Consider the following 19586-nt stretch of genomic DNA (forward strand, 5'->3'; position numbering starts at 1 on the left):
TTGCCGAGTCCCAGTCAATGTTGTGCTTTGTGATTCGGTGATGTTCGGCAATGTGATTAGTTTTGTCTTGTTTCTTAGTAGCTCGTTTGTGCTCAGTAAGTCTTATGTTTAAGTTCCTGCCAGTTTCCCCGATATAGGAGGCGTGGCAGTCGGAGCAGTTTATTTTGTAAACTGCACCTTGTCGTTCGTTGGGTTGTTCTTTGTCCTTTATGTTCGTTAGTACTTGCCGTAACGTTGTGATTGGTTTATGTGCGACACGTATGTTGTATGGTCGTAAGATACGCGAGATAGTCTCAGACGTACCTTTGATAGGGGATTCGCAAAAATTTCCTTGCGAGTTGCGAATGCCTGATAATAATTTGAGTACGTTCACACGATTAAAAAACTAACGAGAGTCCATAATTTATTGATCACATTAGTTGAACAAAAGGAAATAAGCATGACTTTCATTGAGTTCTGGTGCCTTGTGCATATTACGTAATGGTCAAAATCTAACGCAAAAATTCAAACACTAAAAATTCAAATGCAAGAATTAAAGCGTGACGTGCGTAACTTAACTACGCGCACAAAAATAGAGAAAACTGCGGTACGAAGTGTGACAGAATTCGGTATAATGCATGGCGCAAATCTTAATTGCATAAAATTATAATTCTTACTTGATGATCATCTGTCAATTTCCAGGTTTCTTTTGATTCAGTTGCTAATCCACAGAAAACTTGAAAATGTCTATAATTAAGCACTATGAAAGGAAAGAAAAAGTTGCTTAAGCATGGCGGTAAAATGGCAAATGTGGTGCAATTTTTATAGATATTCATGGATGGATGCATGTTTCCTAAGTCACCTCCTTCGACAACCCAGTAAACATAAAGGCATTCTGATAAATTTTGTAAATATAGTTGAGAGTGTGAACATCTAAGGATGATTGACAAATGATAAGCAAAGTGATCAAATTAGCACCCAACGAGACTATTCGCGGAGAGATTTTTCTCTTGTGGATTGTTGGTTGCTATCGCTGACCATTTACGTAAAAGTTCTCAAAACCAAAGATGGCCATATGTCTTGGAAACACAAAGAATTCGCACGGCTAAAGTGTTTGATTCTAAATTCACTTAAAAACGCACGCTATGGATTTGCTCAAACAACAGATTATCAAAGCCAAGAATGAAACATCAAAGGTGCAAACAAAGCTGTGTAGATTTTGCATATACTTCACTTATCTATTGCTGCGTACTATTTTCTGTTTCTAGTTCTTTAAAGTACTACTTATGTAAGACATACCATATTTGATGATTGCATCATGAGGTCCAAGTACAGTAGGTATTCTTCGTTTGACGAGTAGGTTTGAAAATAGAGCTGGAAACTACGGGCAATACTCGTGGATCCAAAGACGTGGGCTCAGGCGTTTATGAATAGGCCTAACTAACGTTGACTCTGCGTGTGATAGAAAGCTACTGAAAAACTTTGGCGTTAGGAAAGGTGGAAGAATTATATTGCTATAACTCTGAAATTGCAAAAAACCTAGAGAAGTGTGAGTTAAAGAAGACAGAAACGATGATACACAGAGAGAACAGAAAAAGCTCTTTTAGCATTGGAATGGATTAATGGAGAGGAGTCAAACGGTTATAAAAACCATCGTTGACCTAGATTTGAGATTAAAAAGAAAGATAAAAGAAGGAATAATACAAGAAAGAAGAGAATGCTAAGGATGATGATGAGTAAGAGTTTGCCCCTAAGGAAGAACAATGTGAGGATTTAAGCATTGTGTAAGTCTTAAGCAAGCATTGCCTTTAAGACAATGTATTACAAGCAGAGCATTCACCAGCTTTATAGGAAATATTAATCATCTGAAGGTCTTCTATTTAATGACGGCAAATAATTACAAATTGCATTACAGGTATTTGGTGAAGCGATTCATAAAAATTTGGTGGAGATAAAATGAGCCTACAAAATATTGATATATGAAAAGTAATTGTGGAGGCAAAGTAATCTTTCAAGAAGTGATAAAAATGCAAATTATGGATAAAAAACAAATAACAATGGTTACTGTACCCTCCACATTTATGCTGGGAAATCTGATTACAGGAGTTGAATTATTGTCACTTATATTCAGTTTGTCGCATAAATCTTCTTTTAATCAATCAAATTTAAAAAATAAATAAACAAAATTGTCATTAAAATCATGTGAAGTGTTCCTAAAAAGGAGCTGAATAATGTAAACAATGCTAGACTATGGAATCATTGTCTGCAAACAAACAATTTCCTTGATGTCATTTTTTAAAAATTCCTGTCTACCTTTGCATCTCGATTCATCTACCATGAAGAAGAATAGTGCCTAGGTGCACACAAGCTATTCCAGGATAACTTAAAATATAAAATGAATTGGATCATAAGTAATGCCTGATGCTAAAAAAGTCATATTACAAAAAGAAATTTAAAGCAGATTCCAAAAAAGGAGCTTTGAGTCAAAGTGAAAGATAAAGTCACGTGGTTCTATTCATTCTTCAACTATACCTTCGTTATTTGGATCTATGAGTAAAGCCAAGTGCTCTAATCCGTTTTCCCGCAATGCATTTACAAGCTGTCCAAATGCTTCAGCACCTCGTCTTTTTAAGCGATCTAGTAATAACCTTGCCGCTCTAGAATAGCCATAATTTCTTTCTTCGGCCATTATAACCTCGTTGTCTTCGTCAGTCAGACACATCATCCAACTGAGAATGTCGCTTGGAATTATATCTGAAACCAATTTCGGTTCGTTTATACGCAGAATATTCCTTTGTTCAGGGGTCATTTGACTATCTTTTTCAAACTTTAATTAACTTAGCTTTGCAGATCAATGCTTTGTAATGTATTAGCAAAAATCACATATTCTACCATTTTTTAAACAATTCATTACTTCATGTTACACATTCCACGTTCCAGTTCACAAAACATTTTGGTTCGCATTGAAAATTCCTCATCTTCTCTTTCTTTGTATGGAAAAAAAGCTATTTAGTTGTGGCTAATAATTTTGAAAACCTTAAACGCCCTTACTGAATACATAAATCAAATTGAAATACAATTCGTCCCTGGGTATTCCTCAACTAAAATAAGATTTATACTGTTCTTTGCCTGAGTAAATAACAAATTGTAACCTACCATAAATCTTTTTATACATTAACACTTTTTACGAAAAACATCAACTATATTCTCTCAATATTGTCAAAGACAAGACCAGCAGCTGTTTCACTTTTACTTTATACCTCTTTCGTCATTCATGCATATCTCTTCTTATCTCATTTCACCGGAATTTCCCTCAAAGTTCTTGGAAAACAGTCGGCTTTCAGATAATCAATGATCGATGATTACTGTTAGTGACTGAGGTATTACCGGAGCGGCGTGCTCAGTTGATCGAAACGTTCAAAATGGAAAACCATATTATAACAGCTGCAGAAGAAACTAAGAACTCCGGATCAGAAAACCTTTCATACACTGCGCAATAAATATATTGACGGAAGATAGGGTAATGGAAAAGACAAATATGCTATTGTTGTATGCAAGAACGGAGGAAAATTTTATATTCAATGTGGCTGATATTATCTGTTTAACAAAGTGACGGCTTCAAAGATTACACAATTAAACATGGATTCATTTTTTTTTAACAAGAGACACCACTTCAAGATATTCTTGTTTAGTAAAGAAATATGTTGAAATTGAAACGATACATATGATCACACGTACATGTGAGTGAAAATAGGTTTGGAACTTTGTATGGAATGCACTGGTACAAAGTATCTCGGTACAAAGTATCCCGTAAAAAATTTTACACGCGCAGAAAGGAAAGTTCAATTACATTATAACTTGCTACACTTGAATCAACACAGAAACTATTCTCAAATTGACCATGGTTGATTAATTTGACTTCGTTCATATATCATTCATGAACGTTGAGGCTGGAAGGGTTTCAGTTGGAAAGGTTTTTCCAAACAGTCATTATTTGATACTATGAGAAATTTTTGAGAGAATTGATTTACGACACCACAATTTTTACTTTCTATCACAAGGATGGCTGATCAGGAAAGGCAAGAAAGGCACGTACGTGACAACGATGAAATTTCATCATTCCTGTCTCACCAACCGGTTGATCACCTAAACCTTTCTCAAGGCTAAAGACATTCGTCACATGAAGATGTTATCTTGGTAGCATTAGAATATTAGTCATGAGAATACAATCCAACACAGAACAAATTCAAAGGCACTCAACAATAAGACCATTAACAAAATGTAACAGGTTCAAAACCTAGGAATCTGATTCAAGGTAAGCGACAATTGTATATCCTGTCTGCAGATGTGGTGTTGCATACTATTGTTCTTCCTGAGAAGACACAAATATTAGTAAGATACTGTCATTATGGAAACTGTCATTAAGAGGGATTTCATTCATTATGTGTCTTAGAAAATTCTCTAACACTTCAAGAAAATTAGGTCTTCCACTCGAAGTGCAAAATTTAATTAAAGCGATATGCTAACAAGGTTTTGATTGGAGAATGGAGCCCGTGGGACAAAATACGGTAAATGATCGTACTACGCCGTTGTCTCCTCATTTTAGGATTCATACGGCAAAGCCTCGCCTTCAACGCGTTACAAAATGATGTATTTAAGTACTGTACACGTCTACCACCTTCGGATTCAAGTAAGGCCTACAAAGTACAAACTCAACCTTTCTCGCGTTGACAAATTGAATAATCCGAGTGTGTTTGTAATCTTTGAAAATGATCAAGTCAATCAAAACGTTTTGTCAAGCTATTCAAAATGCATAAGTAAATACAAAATTACAGGAGCAGAACATACCTTGAAATTCTAAATATATCGTGGAAGTCACTGACTCTTTTATATTTTCAACATTTCGACTATATTAAACATAAATGTACTTTCAACTATTTACATAAGCATGTAGGTTGATGATTAACTTAACAATGAAATTATTCTTTGTATCATGAAGCCTGTGTTCGTAAAACTGTCTTGTCTTATATTAATTATAACTGAACGCTTTAAATGCTAAGATTTAAGATATTTCTGCCAGACAGTTTTTGTAAAGTTAAGCATACTATAGCAATACATGCTGCAAGGTTCACAAAATGAAGATTCCTTAACTGTTCAAAACAGCCAAGGAACAACGCAAGAAATAGTGTAGAGCTTTTTTCTAGTAAATACCCTATAGAAAAGAAGCGAATAATTAAAATGTTCAAAATGCTCTATTTAAATCCTCATAAACAATAATTTTAATGTTTGGTGACTTTATTTCTGGGTCGTCTGATCTTGACTTTCTTCGCCACTTTCACTGATCTTGTGTTGAGCCTCGGCTACTTTTGCAGCGGCTACGAGACGTCGCACAGACTGTCGGGTAGTCCGTTGCTGCCCTCCAACAACCTCTTTCACGATAGAGTTGATTCTCTCCGCTAGCTTTTCCTCGTCAGACTTTGAAGAGTCGTCAACTGATTGATCACTTTTCGCAGAAGACTCTAAATTTCTAGTGAGTACAACCGAGGTGGTAGTGCTTGGGACATGTGAAGAAGCTACACTTGGAGCACGCGATTTCAAGCTGTTTGCACGGATTATAGGCACACTTGACTGAGTACCAATAATTTTTGTATTACTTTGAACATTTAGCATGCTCAATGATTGAGAACTTGATTTGTTGATTGTACTAAATTTTGTCGACCCAGGAACTTGAATGAAATGCGTGGCAGGCTTACACACTGTTTGAACGCCTTGCTTGACAACAGACATTGCGGAGGATTTTACTGAAATAGATGTATCTAAAGGCGATTCATTAGCATTTTTTTCTGATTTGGAAACACGCTGTGCCAAGGAAACCGCCGAATTGGTTTTCGTCGTTGATGAAGACGTTGTCGTTGGATTAACTGTCATAGCAGTAGCTTGAGCTGAAGATGCAGATAACAGACGACTTTCCTGTGATTTTATACTAGCAATAGTCGGCTGATTAATCACAACGGTAGAGGATTTAACAGGTTGCAAGTCTGTTTTGGACGTGGCATTAGTCAAGGGCGCAACAATATCCCGCTGGTCAGATTTTACAATTGCCTGAGAAGTTGTCATGGTAATCCCATGCGTAGAAGATTTAGATGGGTGTTGAACACTGGATGAAGTTTGTCCAACCAAGTTTATGGCAGGCTGGTTACTGCCGGAAGGGAGATTTTGTGACGCTGGGTTAGTTAGCGTCTGAACGTGTTTCATTTGATGTAGTGACCCAGATTGCAATCCTGTCAGGTGTTGAATAGTCTTCAATTTGGCTCTCAAGCGCTCCAAGTTAATATGGCTCAATGATTCAGGAGAAGAATTCCTTGAAAGGACGGTGACATTTTTCGTCGAGGTAACGGGATTGTAAGTTACGGTACGTTTTACTCCAACTTGAATTGTACGTGCAATAGATTGGGGAGATGGTGTTGATCGTGCTTGGTTTAGTGTAACTTGGCTGGTCTTGGCGTCACTAGCCGCTAATGGTTTCATGGCTGGATTATTTACAGTTTGCTGACTTTTGTTATCGCTACCACCAACACGCACTGCCATATTTAGCTGGCTTGTCGAAAGTACGCTACTTGACAATGGCACCTGGTGAATGCTGGATGGCAGCGTTATAGCAGGACGCTTTAACGCTTGCGTACTTTCAGCGATTGTCTTAGAAACAGTCTCAGACCCAATGTTTGATTTAGAGGAAATCAACGAAGAACCATTTAAAGGGTGGAGTTGGAAGCAGGTGCAGGCTCAGATATAAACCCGGACGACACAATCAACGCAGACGTAAGAGCTGTTGAAGTCATCGGTGGTCGTGTTGTTGGTGATGACGTAACCAATGTTGACGTTAAAGTGGTAGTAGCAACTCCTGTTGCACTCTTTGAACTGGTTGGGATAAGGCATACGGCATTGCTCTTAGAAACAGACGCTCCAATGGCGTTCTTATATTGCAAGACAGCTTGTGCTTCAGATATCATGGTCGTTGCAGGAGTACCTGAGAGTTGTATGCCAGCATCAGAAGTAGGGTTGACCACAATCTTTAAATGAGTTTTTCCTCCCATATTTTTAATACCGGAGGTTGTACCCACAGGGTTTCCAGGCACGCCAGTCGCCCCAGAAAACACAAGAGATCCTCCACCAAGGGACCCTTGCTTAAAAACAGCGGATACGGGTACATTAACACCAGTGACTGGAATGCTAAGTCCAGAGATGCGTACCCCTGGTATACTAACTCGAGACACAGGCACTCCACTGATTGGCACAACGGGGGTTGATACACTGGTCAAAGGTACACCTTGAAGAACCCCAGGATGTACTGTGTGAAGAGAAGTAATGGGAATGCTTACAGGTTTGACTGCTGGGACTGACGTTACAGTACCAAAACCATCAGTTCCAGGAGCATGTGCTAACGACTTTTTAACCGTGGGCTTTTTCATCGGTTTTGCTTTCTTCGCGCTATTCGCTTCACTGTTAACGGCCTTCGTTGTTCGACCACGTGGTTTCTTCGGATCGCTTGGCAAAACCTGGCCATCAACTGACGAACGTTTACGATACACAGATTTAGATTTCTTCCGCTGAATTTCGAAATCATCGAAATCATAATAGTCAAGCCGTGGATGCGTGTCGTCTTTCATATTTGACACGGCACGATTCACAAATTCTCCAATGTCGTCCTATAGTGAGAGTCATTCAAAGAAAGATGAAAACGAAAGAAAATGGAAAACACGACAATGAAAATATTGATATAAGTTGAATGAAGCATCTCTTTAATCGATGGTTACATTCTTAAGATTCCAGGGAAAAGTGACTTATGCTGTGAGTGTAGCTGCAATAGGGAGGAATTAAGATGAACAGCTCTATTATAACTGTTGACAACACTGTAACAAAACTACTTTTAATACATCAAAGTAACATACCATAATTCTTCTGTCTACCACAGATTGTGTTACGCCTTCTTTTTTCTTCTTCGCGCTTGTCAAACGTAGCTGAGGAGCGATGGAGGATTAAAAAAAACAAATGACACGATAAGTACAAGGCACAAAACGTGTGATTTCAATGTAAACAGAAAGATTTATTTTTAAAATTTTACCTGACCGTCTGCCCCACTGACGACGAGTAAACTGGTATCTGCCAGCAATTTGGAACGGAATTCCTAAATAGGAAATTATGAAATTCTTACAGTGAAAAAAGACATTAATATTATTGAGTCATGCATTTCTTTTTTAAAAGCAACAACATCAAGAATAATAAAAATGACAGAAACCTCGATATCTGTCAGTGAGCAACACGTTGAAAGCGTCCCATAGACAAATAAAGTCGGAATTTTGCTTTCAAGAAACGGATCATCAGCAGTCTAAATATACAACGATAAAAAAGTACATTAATCAGAACAATTAGAGTGTAAATATATCAATGAGTTGAAGAAACACCTATACCACGTATAATCAGCAATATAAAAGTACATTAATTAGAACAATTAGACTGTAAATATATCAATGAGTTGAAGAAACACCTACACCTCGTATAGTCAGCAATAAAAAAGTACATTAATCAGAACAATTAGACTGTAATAAATCAGTGAGTTGAAGAAGCACCTAAACCAAGTTTAATTAGCAATAAAAAAGTACATTGATTAGAACAATTAGACTGTAATAAATCAGTGAGTTGAAGAAACACCTACACCACGTATACCATCGACCGTGAGCATCGGAAAGCCAAGACAAACAATAGCACAAACAGATTCTCTTAACGAAACCTGAAATTTGTTTGAAAAGAGATGAGCTTGGCACAAAACATCTTAGCTGAACACTTATAAGTTTTAAACATACATAAGCAAAACAACACTAAGAAATCGGGATTAAGATAAAAAGCTCATGTCATAAAATTTCGTACCTGAAAGGAAACCAAAGCACCAGTAGCCCAGCCAATCAGAATCACAGGGCGGTTAGGAAAGTGATTTTTCAACTAAAAAAGTTATAAAGGTTGACTTTCTGACTCACACAATAGAAAAAGTGAAATTATTGAATGTGATCAAATGACAAGTCACTTTCTGATGATAAATGCGAAAATATTCTGAAGTCAAGCAAGAATGTTTAGTGATTGGAAAAACTGTCATTGATTAAACGTTCTATCAGTCTTGCGAAAAAAAGACAACATCGTAGGTCTTTTCCGTTTATGATGTGTTGGAATCACAAACATTCCACACACTCGCTATTCAGAAATATAATAGTAATAATAAGTTGACTAAGCTTATTGCGAGTAATGTTTTAGTGAAACACCTTAATCATGTTTTCATTCCCCAACTTAATAAGCATATCATATAAAACAGTACTGTAAACCTTCCACTCACTGTCCTCCCAACTGCCATGAGCAGCAAACGTCGAAGCGAATCACGGAGTCCCGGGCTTATGATACACAACAATTCAAACAATACAACTAATTTATTCACCTCAAGAACTTTAGCTTGCACAGCACCAATCATGTGATCAAGACATTGACCAATGGAAACTCCTCTACCACTGTTACTAAGATGCATGGTAACTGGAATGACTTTTCCGAAATGTGACAGATGATGATGCCAGAAACGAGAGCGTTTGGTGGAATTTCCAGAGATGTTCGTTGTGGGTCCATTTGGTACAATCAACAGCAATGGCGTTCCAAGGATTTTCCTCTATAAGCATTGGTAAAAAAGTTTTGAACTATCATAACAAAACAGAAGATGTTCCTGGAGTTGGCAACTGGACCGGATCAAGAAAGCATCACTTTAGATAACAAATTTTGACATGTGTTCACATTTTTTAAATATTCCATTAAATATCACAAATCTTGAACAGTAATATGACATACCGGTCGTTGGTATGATGAGAGGGCCACTGTGGCATCCCATGGACGTTTTAATAAAGCCGCCAAATTATCGGTAGAACCAGCAGAAACACGACGATGAGTTGCGCCACCAGCAAGTATCTTATCAACAAGAGTAGGAACCTTAGAAAGAGAAAATGAAAAGCTGAAGACTTAAATGATCAATGCTACATGAAATGCTTGCCATTTGTTGCAATCATAAATGTAGTTACAAGATGAATCAAAACACTTCATTTATAACTCATATTCAACCTTCGATCGCAAGGTCTGAACTATATCAAGGTAGCAAGCCAACAAGGGTGTGCTCAAACCATCCAACATTGAACCATGTAGCCAGTTTGTAAGCTTAGCATCCTGAAATATTATATAATACATTTTGGGAATAAAAGATGTTTTACTGTGTTTGTACAGGCTTATGCAAATTAAAGAGGCATTTGGGAGAACTCAAGAGCAGATCAGTTGGCATTTACGAGAGATCTCACAAACGTCCTCTAGATTTGCATATGCCTGTGCAAACACAAAAACATCTTTATTTCTTTATAAAATAACAGCTGTGCAAAACTGATAAATTTAAAACAAATAGTTTAATTTTTTCTCTAACATGTATTCATGATTGATTAACAAATTCTCTTTGACGGACTTAATTGATTGGTTTGCTCAGATTAATAAAAACTTGGCTGTAGACCAATCAGTGCACACATTTATTTTTGATATCTTATAATTGTGATAATCTAACTGAAAATTGGCCTAATTCATGAAAACGTCTTTTATGACCATACCATAAATGACAAAGACAAACTATAATCAAAGTTCCAGTAAAGTAACATGTCCTGACACAAGTCCAAATATAATGGAAATTGAATGTAAAGAACAAACTTTTTAAATTTATTTTATCCCTATTTATATATTCATGTATCACATTTTTTAACATATCATTCATTCACACAGATGATGGTATAAGTTTGCCGAAAGATGTCTACATTAAACAAGTTTGTTCTCTACACTCGATTTTCTTACTTCAATTGTGCTTCTACATAAATATGGCAGTACCTACGTATAATCTTATGGAACCAGACAATTAAATAATTCCTCATAGAATATCCTTGAAGATCTTAGTGCCAACTATGGTTTGATCATAACAACAATATAATCTATTCAGATCTACTATCATCACAACAAAAACAATCTTACCCATTCAATCCTACTCAAAATTTGTCTCACTTTTTTCGTGGCCTTATCCAAGGCAATTCTACGAAGGATCGGCTCATTATTTGACTAAAATTTAAAAAGGAATATCTCAAATTACACAAGGAATTGCGAAAATAGCAAATGCTAAATTATGCGAGAAACTTACCCCCTTTATATGTGAGCCAAGACAATCGATAAGCAGATACTATCTTAAGAATTTTATCAAATAAAACATTTTGTTGTGTGGTCCAACCAGTCCTAAAAATTAATTCATCAGAAAGCTTATGTATTTTAAAGTATGTTGTGAATAAAATGCCTTGTTCAGTCTTGCAAAATAAAAACATAATGAAATTAATACTTTTATAAATACCAGCAAGAATTACATCCAAGTACACAATCACATTATCACTATGAAGTACTAACTTTACAATAAATTGCTATATTTTTCATGTTGTGGCATCATGTGGCTGGTACGAAGCAAACTTAGTTTGCTTAATATTATACTCAAACTATAATACTGAGCAGAATTATAAAAATATTACATAGCAAAAATGGCCAATGGTGAAGAATGTTTTGTAGAGAATGGGCAATTCATGGCATGCAACAAAGTGCCACATATTAAATCAATTCCATGTAAATTTAACAAAAACCTGCAAATAAGTTCTTCCCAAGTATCGGGTGTTCTCTTGCTGGATGTGCTATTTACATATTTTTCACATTCAGACATAACAATTTTTGACTTCACTACATCATATTGAATATTGATGGCACCAGGGCCAGACGGTGGAGGTTCTTCGACAGAATCAACATCAATTATCTCCTCTTCCTGCTCAGTTTTTGTATTTTTAGCATCATCAGAGTTTTTCTTCTTCGATTTTTCGGCTTCGATTCCGTCAACCGGTGCAACTTGTGAAGCAAATAAATTCACAGCTGGCCTAGCATGGGGTAATTTTCTCTTTCGGACCATGGTTTACAGTAGTTATGCTCCAACGTGATGAGTTCGATCAAATTTTGATGAGGTTTGACACTGTTTGACTTAGGAAAAGGATTTATTTCGCCAACCACAGTAACCGAAGGAGTCGCCATTTTGAATTACACCTCACGTGGTATTGTGATTTGTCCGAAAGAAGAACGCGTAGTTTTTTTCTGAAATTAGTATTTCGATCTTGAACCAATTGATTTTTTTCATTCAACCATTAGAATAGAATATGCACTTGGAAATTTGAAACGTCTAAACATTTGTATCTTTAAGGAAAAATTGAAGATTCGGGAAAAATTAACTAATCTATGGTAGGCAAAAACATACAGTTTTTAGTTCTACAGTTCGTAGAATCATAGTTTCACGACGCCGTGGATCCCAGACTCAAAGTTGTTCCTCTTGGAAGTTTGGAACTTCATCTTCTTATATAATTGGACTTCCTGGATAAGAAAGCAAATTGTTATGCAGTCGATGTAAGTCATGGTACAAATTTCCAAGGTTCCAACAAAAAGTAAAATTGTTTCATCTTTTGTCTAAAAATGCTCTATCCAAAATCAAGCAATGAATGCTATTTTTTCCATGACAATAATTTCTTGTGTGAATGAAAATTCTTGGTCAAAACAACCCTATAGTTTTAGAAAACATCTCTTGCCCGGGTGAGCAGATGCCACATAAGGATTGTCGAAATATTCTTAAGCAGTAGACCGCACCAACACGATGGTGGCACAGAAAAAATACAATTTAGGGTGTTCTTTATTCTGTGACTGTAGAGCAAGAGAAGAAAACTAAGCTTGAATCAAGAATCGGGAACCCTGCAAATGTCTTGAACATTGATACATGTGCCAATGGGCACTACCAAGAAGGGCATTTCAAGAATTATTAGTATCAGGCAAAAATACCAACTGTAGGTAAAGTCGATTGGCCGAGGTACAGCTAACCACACAAGAAAATGCAAAAACTCATTCAAGAAGCATTCTAAAATACACTTTTACTGAGTACCATTATTTACATCACATATTTTTGACAAGAAATGATCTCACCTAAAAAGACTTCTCTCCATTGAGACAAAATGTCGGATCAGGTAGCACCAAGATTCTCAATACAAACCAAGTGTTTTGGATAAGTCACATGTTTATCGATGTAGATCGTCCAGGTCGGTAGAGTGCTGAAAAGAACTGTTGGTGTTAATATTGACTGACGTTTCGACAAAACGGATGCCGTCTTTCGAGTGAAGATGACTATTGCTAAGGTTGTCAAAACGTCCGTCAACATCACCAGAAGTCCTTTTCAGGACTATACCAACCTGGACGATCTACATCCACAAACATGTAACGATACTCCCGAGTTAAAACCAATCACTTTATAAGTCACAATATTACATTTTGCTTATCAAGTTGCTTTAAAGAATCGTCATGGTTAAGTTCAACACAAAATCTGCTTTCATAAAATACGACAACAAACTTTGGTCGGCACTTTGCTCAAATAAATAAGTGATGAAAGCTGAATCATAGCATATTGCCATTTGCCAACGTCTATGTAATGCACAAACATTAAAATAAACCTGACTACCAGAAATGAAATCTATGACAATTTTAGCTACCTCGTAGTAACAATATTTCAACGAAGCAAACAAGTTTGTAAAACAAAAGACGAAAATTTGTCATAAGGATAACGTTAAACCCATATCACGTTTAAAGTTACAAATTTAAAATCTCGATGTGAAAACTCAGAATTGCACAAGCTCCTCATTTTGTGGTACGGAAAGCACTAGTCATTTTTTTCAAAAACCTTTCAACCTTTTCACATTTTTCTTGTCTGGTAACTTGTTTGGTAAGTCAGCTGAATCTTCCAAGTGCGTGGTAAATTTGTCACAGATTTCATTTCACTCCCAATTTTAGTTTAGTTGCAAAGATATCTAGAGAATATTTTCGCATTGTACATCCCAACTATCGTAGCATACTCTCAGCGGCTACTTTAGTACAAAAATTGTGTAGTTTGGAAATATTTTTGTGCATTGCACAGTCATTGGTCTGCCTATGACATTGCTTGATTTGAAGACATTTTTGATATTCATATAATCTAAAAAGTCTTTCGGTGAAGCACACGGGTGTTCTCTTCTTCCCATTCCTTTTTAGAAACCCACATTTTCTTAAAAGTATCCAAAGATGCCAAGATAGAGCCGCTATAATTAAACAAAAACACACATATGTAAATTGATCGTACGTCGCATTAAAGGTTATTATAGGAGGTAGGAGATAAAGTACTTGAGCTGTTAAGCTCTGATCACAGGGTTGCAAGCTACAGTACCGCTCGCGTATTTCTTAACATACGCTACGAGTGTGATACGGATATAATGTACGTCTGATACTCGTACGATACGCTTGCGAATGCATCATTCAAGCCATTTGTACGTGAGACAGTTACCAGAATTCTCACTCATAATTGTGGAACATTGCATTAATGATATCAGGGAAAAGGCTTACCCGTAATGCAAAGAAACGAATTATTGTTCTATGGAAGGAAAAATAATTTTCCTATACAATATGCGTATAATACGCGATAGAGGCGATTTCAATTGTTTTAAATTATTCATTAAACGCTCCTTGTCAAATAAACGTCCTGCCTCTAATAGACGAACTCACCTTACTTCTCTTATACTGATATCATTACGATAGTGGGTGGTTGATTGGGCTGAGAAACCAAACATTTAGTTATTGTTTTCTTTTCACTTGTTCAAACTAAGGCAGTAAAAATACGCGTATCATACGCAAAAAAGTGTTAAATTATAGCTACGCGAGCGGTACTGTACGAAGGGTTACTATAGAAGGTTGGATTGGAAATAAAATTATAAGAAAAAACATGCTTTAAAGAACAATATCTCGTAAACTCAAGATAAGAGCTCTTCTAAAGCTCTTATAAAACAGGACATCAATATACGATGACATTTCGTCTCTACTCCAAACTCATTGTCAAACAAGAATGCATCTGTATTGTTGTCGTTGAGACTCTTGATATACAGCCCACCTCCCATCATCTCGTAAACGCTAACATTCAAATTCTTCACTCTCTCTGCTCTCAAAGACTCAAAAACTAGAATTCATCTTGCTACTACTGGATCATTTATAAATAATAGCAATAAAACGTTTGCGCTCATTCGTCTATAGCAATCAATTCAAAGAGAATTTGGTAATCAATCGCGAATACATTTTAGAGACAAAATTAAAACGATTGTCATAAAATTTTCTGTTTCCCATTTTGCTATTTAATAAAAGAAATAAAAATTTTTGTGTTTGAACTGGCTATTGCAAACCTCGGAAACGTTTGTGAGAACTCTCGAGCAGGTGTAAACCCTTTATCTTCCATCTTCGGCTAGCACTGATTTGCTCTTGAGTTCTCCCAAAGGTCTCCTCGGTTTGCATAAGCCTGTGCAAACACAGTAAATATCCTTTATTTCTTAAATCAAATGACGTATTTACCCAATCCACGTGGAATACAGTCTTTCTTGAGGAGCCGATATCTGTACATATACACAAGAAGAATATTAACACTTGAAGCATGTGGATAAAACGCCAGAAAAAAAACCAAATTCAACGATACCCTAATTTTAATATCTTTTGGGGCTAATTTTTTGACCTCGCTGAGCAACCGATCGCCAAAACCTGAAGAAGAAAAAACCATCATAATCTCGTCACGAAGCAAAAAGTTCATCATATACCACAAATTGCAACTTTTGTACTCAACTTTGAATAAAGTGGAGCCACCAGACAATACTATGTTGCCATATAAGGTCTTCCGAAGGTCCATGTCTGACTTTTGTATGGTGAATGCCAGAACCTGAATGGTATGATAGACATGGCATGTAGCACTTGTAATTATTGACGATAGTAATCACGCTTTTTAATGCTCAACTCACACGAGTGTGATGTTGCTAATCGTAGAAAAAAAGAACCAGATGTGAAATACGTAATGTTGGGCAGGGGAGTGTGTATATTCAGTCGTGCTTGACAGAGTTCTTTTTTAAGTGAATTCGCTTTAAAAGAAATCAATCTGGCACAACTAAATTTATGAATATGCCCCCCCTCCCCAAATTAACGTTCTTGCTACAACGATGATGTTGTGATGTCAGTTAAATTGAAACTAGCAAATGAAAATCTTTCCACTGTACCTCATGAATTCCTTCAGATTCATCTCCTATCAGATCTGGCCGAAAAAGAAGTTCTGGAGCTCTGTATCTCGATGAACCAGGCTGCAATCATTTTCAAAAAAAGAAAAGTTTGGGTATTTGGAAGGTGAAACCAAGATTACAATCATCTTGACTTACATCAAGTGTACTGCCATCAGGCAAAATGAATTTAGCTTTATCCGAGTCCATGGGCTCCTTGAAAGCAGAAAAATTTTTATCTTGCAAATCCAACAGGTTGGCAACAATGAAAATTGAACAATTGATTGAAAAATAAGTAGTACAAACCTCTTTCAATGGATTTTGCACCAAATAACAAATTTGCTGAAATGAAAAATGATATTCATGAAAGATTCCAAAAGCATTTGTATAAAGCAAGAGTCCGGTTAAAGATTGTTGCTATTACATACAAAAATCTATCATTTCACTTTTACTTACTTCCTTGATTTGCTTGACAATCTCCAGTTCTGATGATGTATGAAATCTGAAGCCTTCTCTTCTGAGCAAAAGACGCAAATAACGAGTGATGTCCCTAAAGACGAAGAACAACAATTAGTGCTTTGCACAAGACCTGATGTGAGAGTTAGACCTCTAACCTAAGCTCTGTTGGTGACTATTCACCAAATTGTTGAATGTTAAACTAAATTAAACTATGTCCAAACTCTGGATAACCACAAAATGCAGCAAAAATATTTGATTATTGTAGATAAAATGAGTTTAGCCAATGTAGGTAGAGAAACAAAAGAAAAATGATCAGCATTTTTATGACACTATATCACCAGTGATTTAAGAGCAAGGTGTGCTGTTTACAAGGAAGCATTGCAAAATTAGCGCTTTTTAAGCTAAATTCTAAGAAATTTCAACAAATTTTAAATCGCATCTGTGATCAACTGCTTCTTTGATAATCTTCACGTTCTCTACCTTTCATGGTGCAAAATGTTTATCAGTTTATTCAGCAAAAATTTGAAACAAAGAAATGCCATGAAATGAACAATTTCCTTTCAAAGTTGAATTTCCCTTAATTTCAAATGGTGCATGTTTGAACCAAAGCATGATTTTTTGCTACCTGAGTTATAGCCCCACGTGCCTCTGGCTAACATTGACAACAATTTCAAAACTATGGCTTGCTTTTACAAGTCTCACTACCTGCCGGCAACATCTGTTCTCATGATCGAGTGAGGCATAGCAAAACCTTCATATATAGGTACGGCATGGGAAACACCATCACCCACATCCAAGACAACACCTGTTGTACGCCCAGTAGAATATAAACTTAGTACAGCTTGAAGGGAAACAAACAATGCTGGAACATTGAAGGTTTCAAAAAATATCTAAAAGAAAATAATTACAATGCTAACAAAAAGGAAAAAGGCATATATTTTTGCAGCAGCAATAGATATCAATTGATTTCAATACTCAATTGACCAAAAATAAGTATTTCATGTTTAATCATACTTCTGCTGCTTTCTCTCGATTACGTCTAGGATTTATCGGAGCTTCTGTTAATAGCACTGGATGCTGAAAGGTCAAAAATAGTACATCTGTCGCTTAGTTCATTGAACAATACAGACTTGTCTTATGATTTCAAACTTGTCAAGTAACACATCTTATCCAAACGTATCCACAACTTATTCAAATCTTGTAACTTATGACTTACTTCCTCTGAACGTGTCTGAAGTTGATCCTTCGAATAAATGTACTGTGAAAAAAACAGAAACATCACAGTTTTCAATCTCAGAAAAAAACCCCAAGCACTTCTGCAGTTTGATTCTACAACAAATATATTTACAAAAAATCTTTGGGAAGATACAGCATTGGTCATCTGCCATCACTGTAATGGATGTAATCTGCTTCACTAATTTACTACCTGCCATATTCTTTCCATGTCATTCCAGTCAGTTACAATGCCATGCTAAAAAATAAAAAGTTCAAAAAACTAAAAGTGAAAAAAACTAAGTGAAAACAATGATTCAATTTTCAAAGCTTAAAAACAATTATATCATATTAACCTCCATTGGATATCGAATATTCAAAAGACCCCTGTGTTCCTATAAGCAATGATGTAAAAGAAACATGACACAAAAATTAATGCTGTTTGAAATAGCACACAGCTATTACACGTACCTGTGCAGTTGGCCCAATAAATATATCCCCTTCAAGTGCTCCAGCCATGACTCTAACATGTTTTGGCCTTCCAACACTGCACCAAAAAATGACATATTCATAATCATCGCACTATCCTTAGTCACTTTGATGTCTAAGCTATACGTCAAATTTTTGGCATTACTGGAAACATTTACCCTTCACTGAGTGTACATTTCTTTATAACAGACAAGCTATGAAGGACGGGGGGGGTGACAAATTCAGGGGGAAAGGAAGACAATTGACATGCATAGAGTCGCAAACACATATTGAATTATTGATGATGGTAATGGTAACATTGATCTATAACATTGACCTTCTTGTTTGCTATGATTAAATACTACAGCACGTTAAGCTGGAAATTTCCCAAATCCACTACACCAAAGAAAACATCATTTTATGAGATACATAACATAATGTAAACATATGAAGTACCTATTTTCAACATTCTAAGCTGTATTGATCATTCATACGGATTATCCCTGGGAGGTTGTGATACTGACAGGGCAATATTTCAGAGTTTTTCGTGAATCAAGAAACTTACTAATTTGCGAAATGACATTTGGGAACTTGGTCACCAGCAAATCCCGCTTTAATAACACCAGAACCCTGTCAAATGAAAGAAATAGCGGCATTAAAAAACCATTGATACAAATGTCATTCACTCTCCATCAATAAGAACTGGCTCACATGTATCGACTTCAGGAAAAATATTTTTTTCACTTACATTGTCAATAACCACAGGTTGGTTGGCTATAACATTATAATCCATAACTCAAGTAAATGTAACAGAAAGATGATGGTTTTGTTGTATGCGAATCATGGGAATTAGTCCGCCATAGATGATTCCAATCAAGGGGCGTGGCTTGTTGCTAAAGACCGCTGGCGCAAACTGGCATGAGCGAACATTGATCTATTAAGAAAACTGGATGAGCATTCAGATGGCGCAGAAGCCCTGTAGCCTTGTAGGCTCAGCGTTTTTAAGAAATATAGAAGGCAAATAAAATGGCAGGTGTCCGGCTTGTACAAAATGTTCATTACTTTAATTACATGCTATGACTTCAAAACACGGGTGAGGTACAGCCTCTAGTACCTGGTGGGCGCCCCCCCAAGCCTTCGACGAGAAGAAAGTTGGGAAGCACATTGGAAAAACAGGTTATTAAGACGGCTTAACACTTTAACCCCAATGCCAAGGTGAGAAATGAGAAAAGTGAATGACTAGTT

The 19586-nt window shown here is 36.3% G+C and overlaps 4 protein-coding genes across 7 annotated transcripts; all 4 read right to left on the minus strand.

Moving 5' to 3' along the window:
• Positions 1-1827: 1827 nt before the first annotated feature.
• Positions 1828-3219, minus strand: LOC124443838. Of its 2 annotated transcripts, XM_046994378.1 has the most exons (3): positions 3136-3219; positions 2512-2733; positions 1828-2361 (listed from the first exon to the last, which is right to left on the minus strand). In XM_046994378.1, the coding sequence occupies exons 1-3, from the start codon at positions 3152-3154 to the stop codon at positions 2348-2350; spliced, it is 255 nt and encodes an 84-aa protein (XP_046850334.1). In that variant the 5' UTR covers positions 3155-3219; the 3' UTR covers positions 1828-2347. The 2 variants fall into 2 exon arrangements, with proteins under 2 accessions (XP_046850334.1, XP_046850333.1); XM_046994377.1 differs by lacking the exon at positions 3136-3219 and having other exon boundaries at positions 2512-2875.
• A 1624-nt stretch (positions 3220-4843) lies between these two features.
• Positions 4844-12455, minus strand: LOC124444229 (KAT8 regulatory NSL complex subunit 3-like). Of its 2 annotated transcripts, XM_046994813.1 has the most exons (12): positions 11712-12455; positions 11229-11319; positions 11065-11148; positions 10126-10227; positions 9859-9996; positions 9461-9682; positions 8905-8976; positions 8693-8767; positions 8276-8365; positions 8102-8164; positions 7929-7997; positions 4844-7685 (listed from the first exon to the last, which is right to left on the minus strand). In XM_046994813.1, exons 1-12 carry the CDS (start codon positions 12026-12028, stop codon positions 6732-6734), a joined length of 2277 nt encoding a protein of 758 aa, XP_046850769.1. In that variant the 5' UTR covers positions 12029-12455; the 3' UTR covers positions 4844-6731. The 2 variants fall into 2 exon arrangements, with proteins under 2 accessions (XP_046850769.1, XP_046850770.1); XM_046994814.1 differs by lacking the exon at positions 10126-10227.
• On the minus strand, positions 5275-6567 carry LOC124443495 (endochitinase A-like). The gene has a single exon (XM_046993948.1). It carries the CDS (start codon positions 6565-6567, stop codon positions 5275-5277), a length of 1293 nt encoding a protein of 430 aa, XP_046849904.1.
• A 547-nt stretch (positions 12456-13002) lies between the features above and the next one.
• LOC124444143 (alpha-centractin-like) lies at positions 13003-19214 on the minus strand. Of its 2 annotated transcripts, XM_046994731.1 has the most exons (16): positions 19090-19214; positions 18907-18971; positions 18345-18420; positions 18230-18268; positions 18088-18132; positions 17878-17919; positions 17676-17738; positions 17367-17551; positions 16659-16752; positions 16509-16544; positions 16362-16418; positions 16206-16286; positions 15781-15874; positions 15638-15699; positions 15517-15557; positions 13003-14222 (listed from the first exon to the last, which is right to left on the minus strand). In XM_046994731.1, the coding sequence occupies exons 1-16, from the start codon at positions 19132-19134 to the stop codon at positions 14120-14122; spliced, it is 1128 nt and encodes a 375-aa protein (XP_046850687.1). In that variant the 5' UTR covers positions 19135-19214; the 3' UTR covers positions 13003-14119. The 2 variants fall into 2 exon arrangements, with proteins under 2 accessions (XP_046850687.1, XP_046850686.1); XM_046994730.1 differs by having other exon boundaries at positions 15638-15874.
• Positions 19215-19586: the final 372 nt, after the last annotated feature.

This window comes from Xenia sp. Carnegie-2017, unplaced genomic scaffold, assembly GCF_021976095.1.
Source record: "Xenia sp. Carnegie-2017 unplaced genomic scaffold, XeniaSp_v1 HiC_scaffold_21, whole genome shotgun sequence".
Lineage (NCBI taxonomy): Eukaryota > Metazoa > Cnidaria > Anthozoa > Malacalcyonacea > Xeniidae > Xenia > Xenia sp. Carnegie-2017.

Excerpts from the sequence above, each read along its gene's own strand:
- LOC124444229 (XM_046994813.1), bottom strand. The coding sequence starts at position 12,028 with ATGGTCCGAAAGAGAAAATTACCCCATGCTAGGCCAGCTGTGAATTTA. Across the intron at positions 8,768-8,904 it reads GTGCTTTGGTTTCCTTTCAG|GTTTCGTTAAGAGAATCTGT; the intron begins GTACGAAATTTT and ends AACAAATTTCAG. Across the intron at positions 8,165-8,275 it reads GCTCACTGACAGATATCGAG|GAATTCCGTTCCAAATTGCT; the intron begins GTTTCTGTCATT and ends TTTCCTATTTAG.
- LOC124443495 (XM_046993948.1), bottom strand. The coding sequence starts at position 6,567 with ATGGCAGTGCGTGTTGGTGGTAGCGATAACAAAAGTCAGCAAACTGTA.
- LOC124444143 (XM_046994730.1), bottom strand. The coding sequence starts at position 19,134 with ATGGATTATAATGTTATAGCCAACCAACCTGTGGTTATTGACAAT. Across the intron at positions 17,920-18,087 it reads ACATGGAAAGAATATGGCAG|TACATTTATTCGAAGGATCA; the intron begins GTAGTAAATTAG and ends TTTTTTTCACAG. Across the intron at positions 15,875-16,205 it reads AATCTGAAGGAATTCATGAG|GTTCTGGCATTCACCATACA; the intron begins GTACAGTGGAAA and ends CATACCATTCAG.
- LOC124443838 (XM_046994377.1), bottom strand. The coding sequence starts at position 2,788 with ATGACCCCTGAACAAAGGAATATTCTGCGTATAAACGAACCGAAATTG.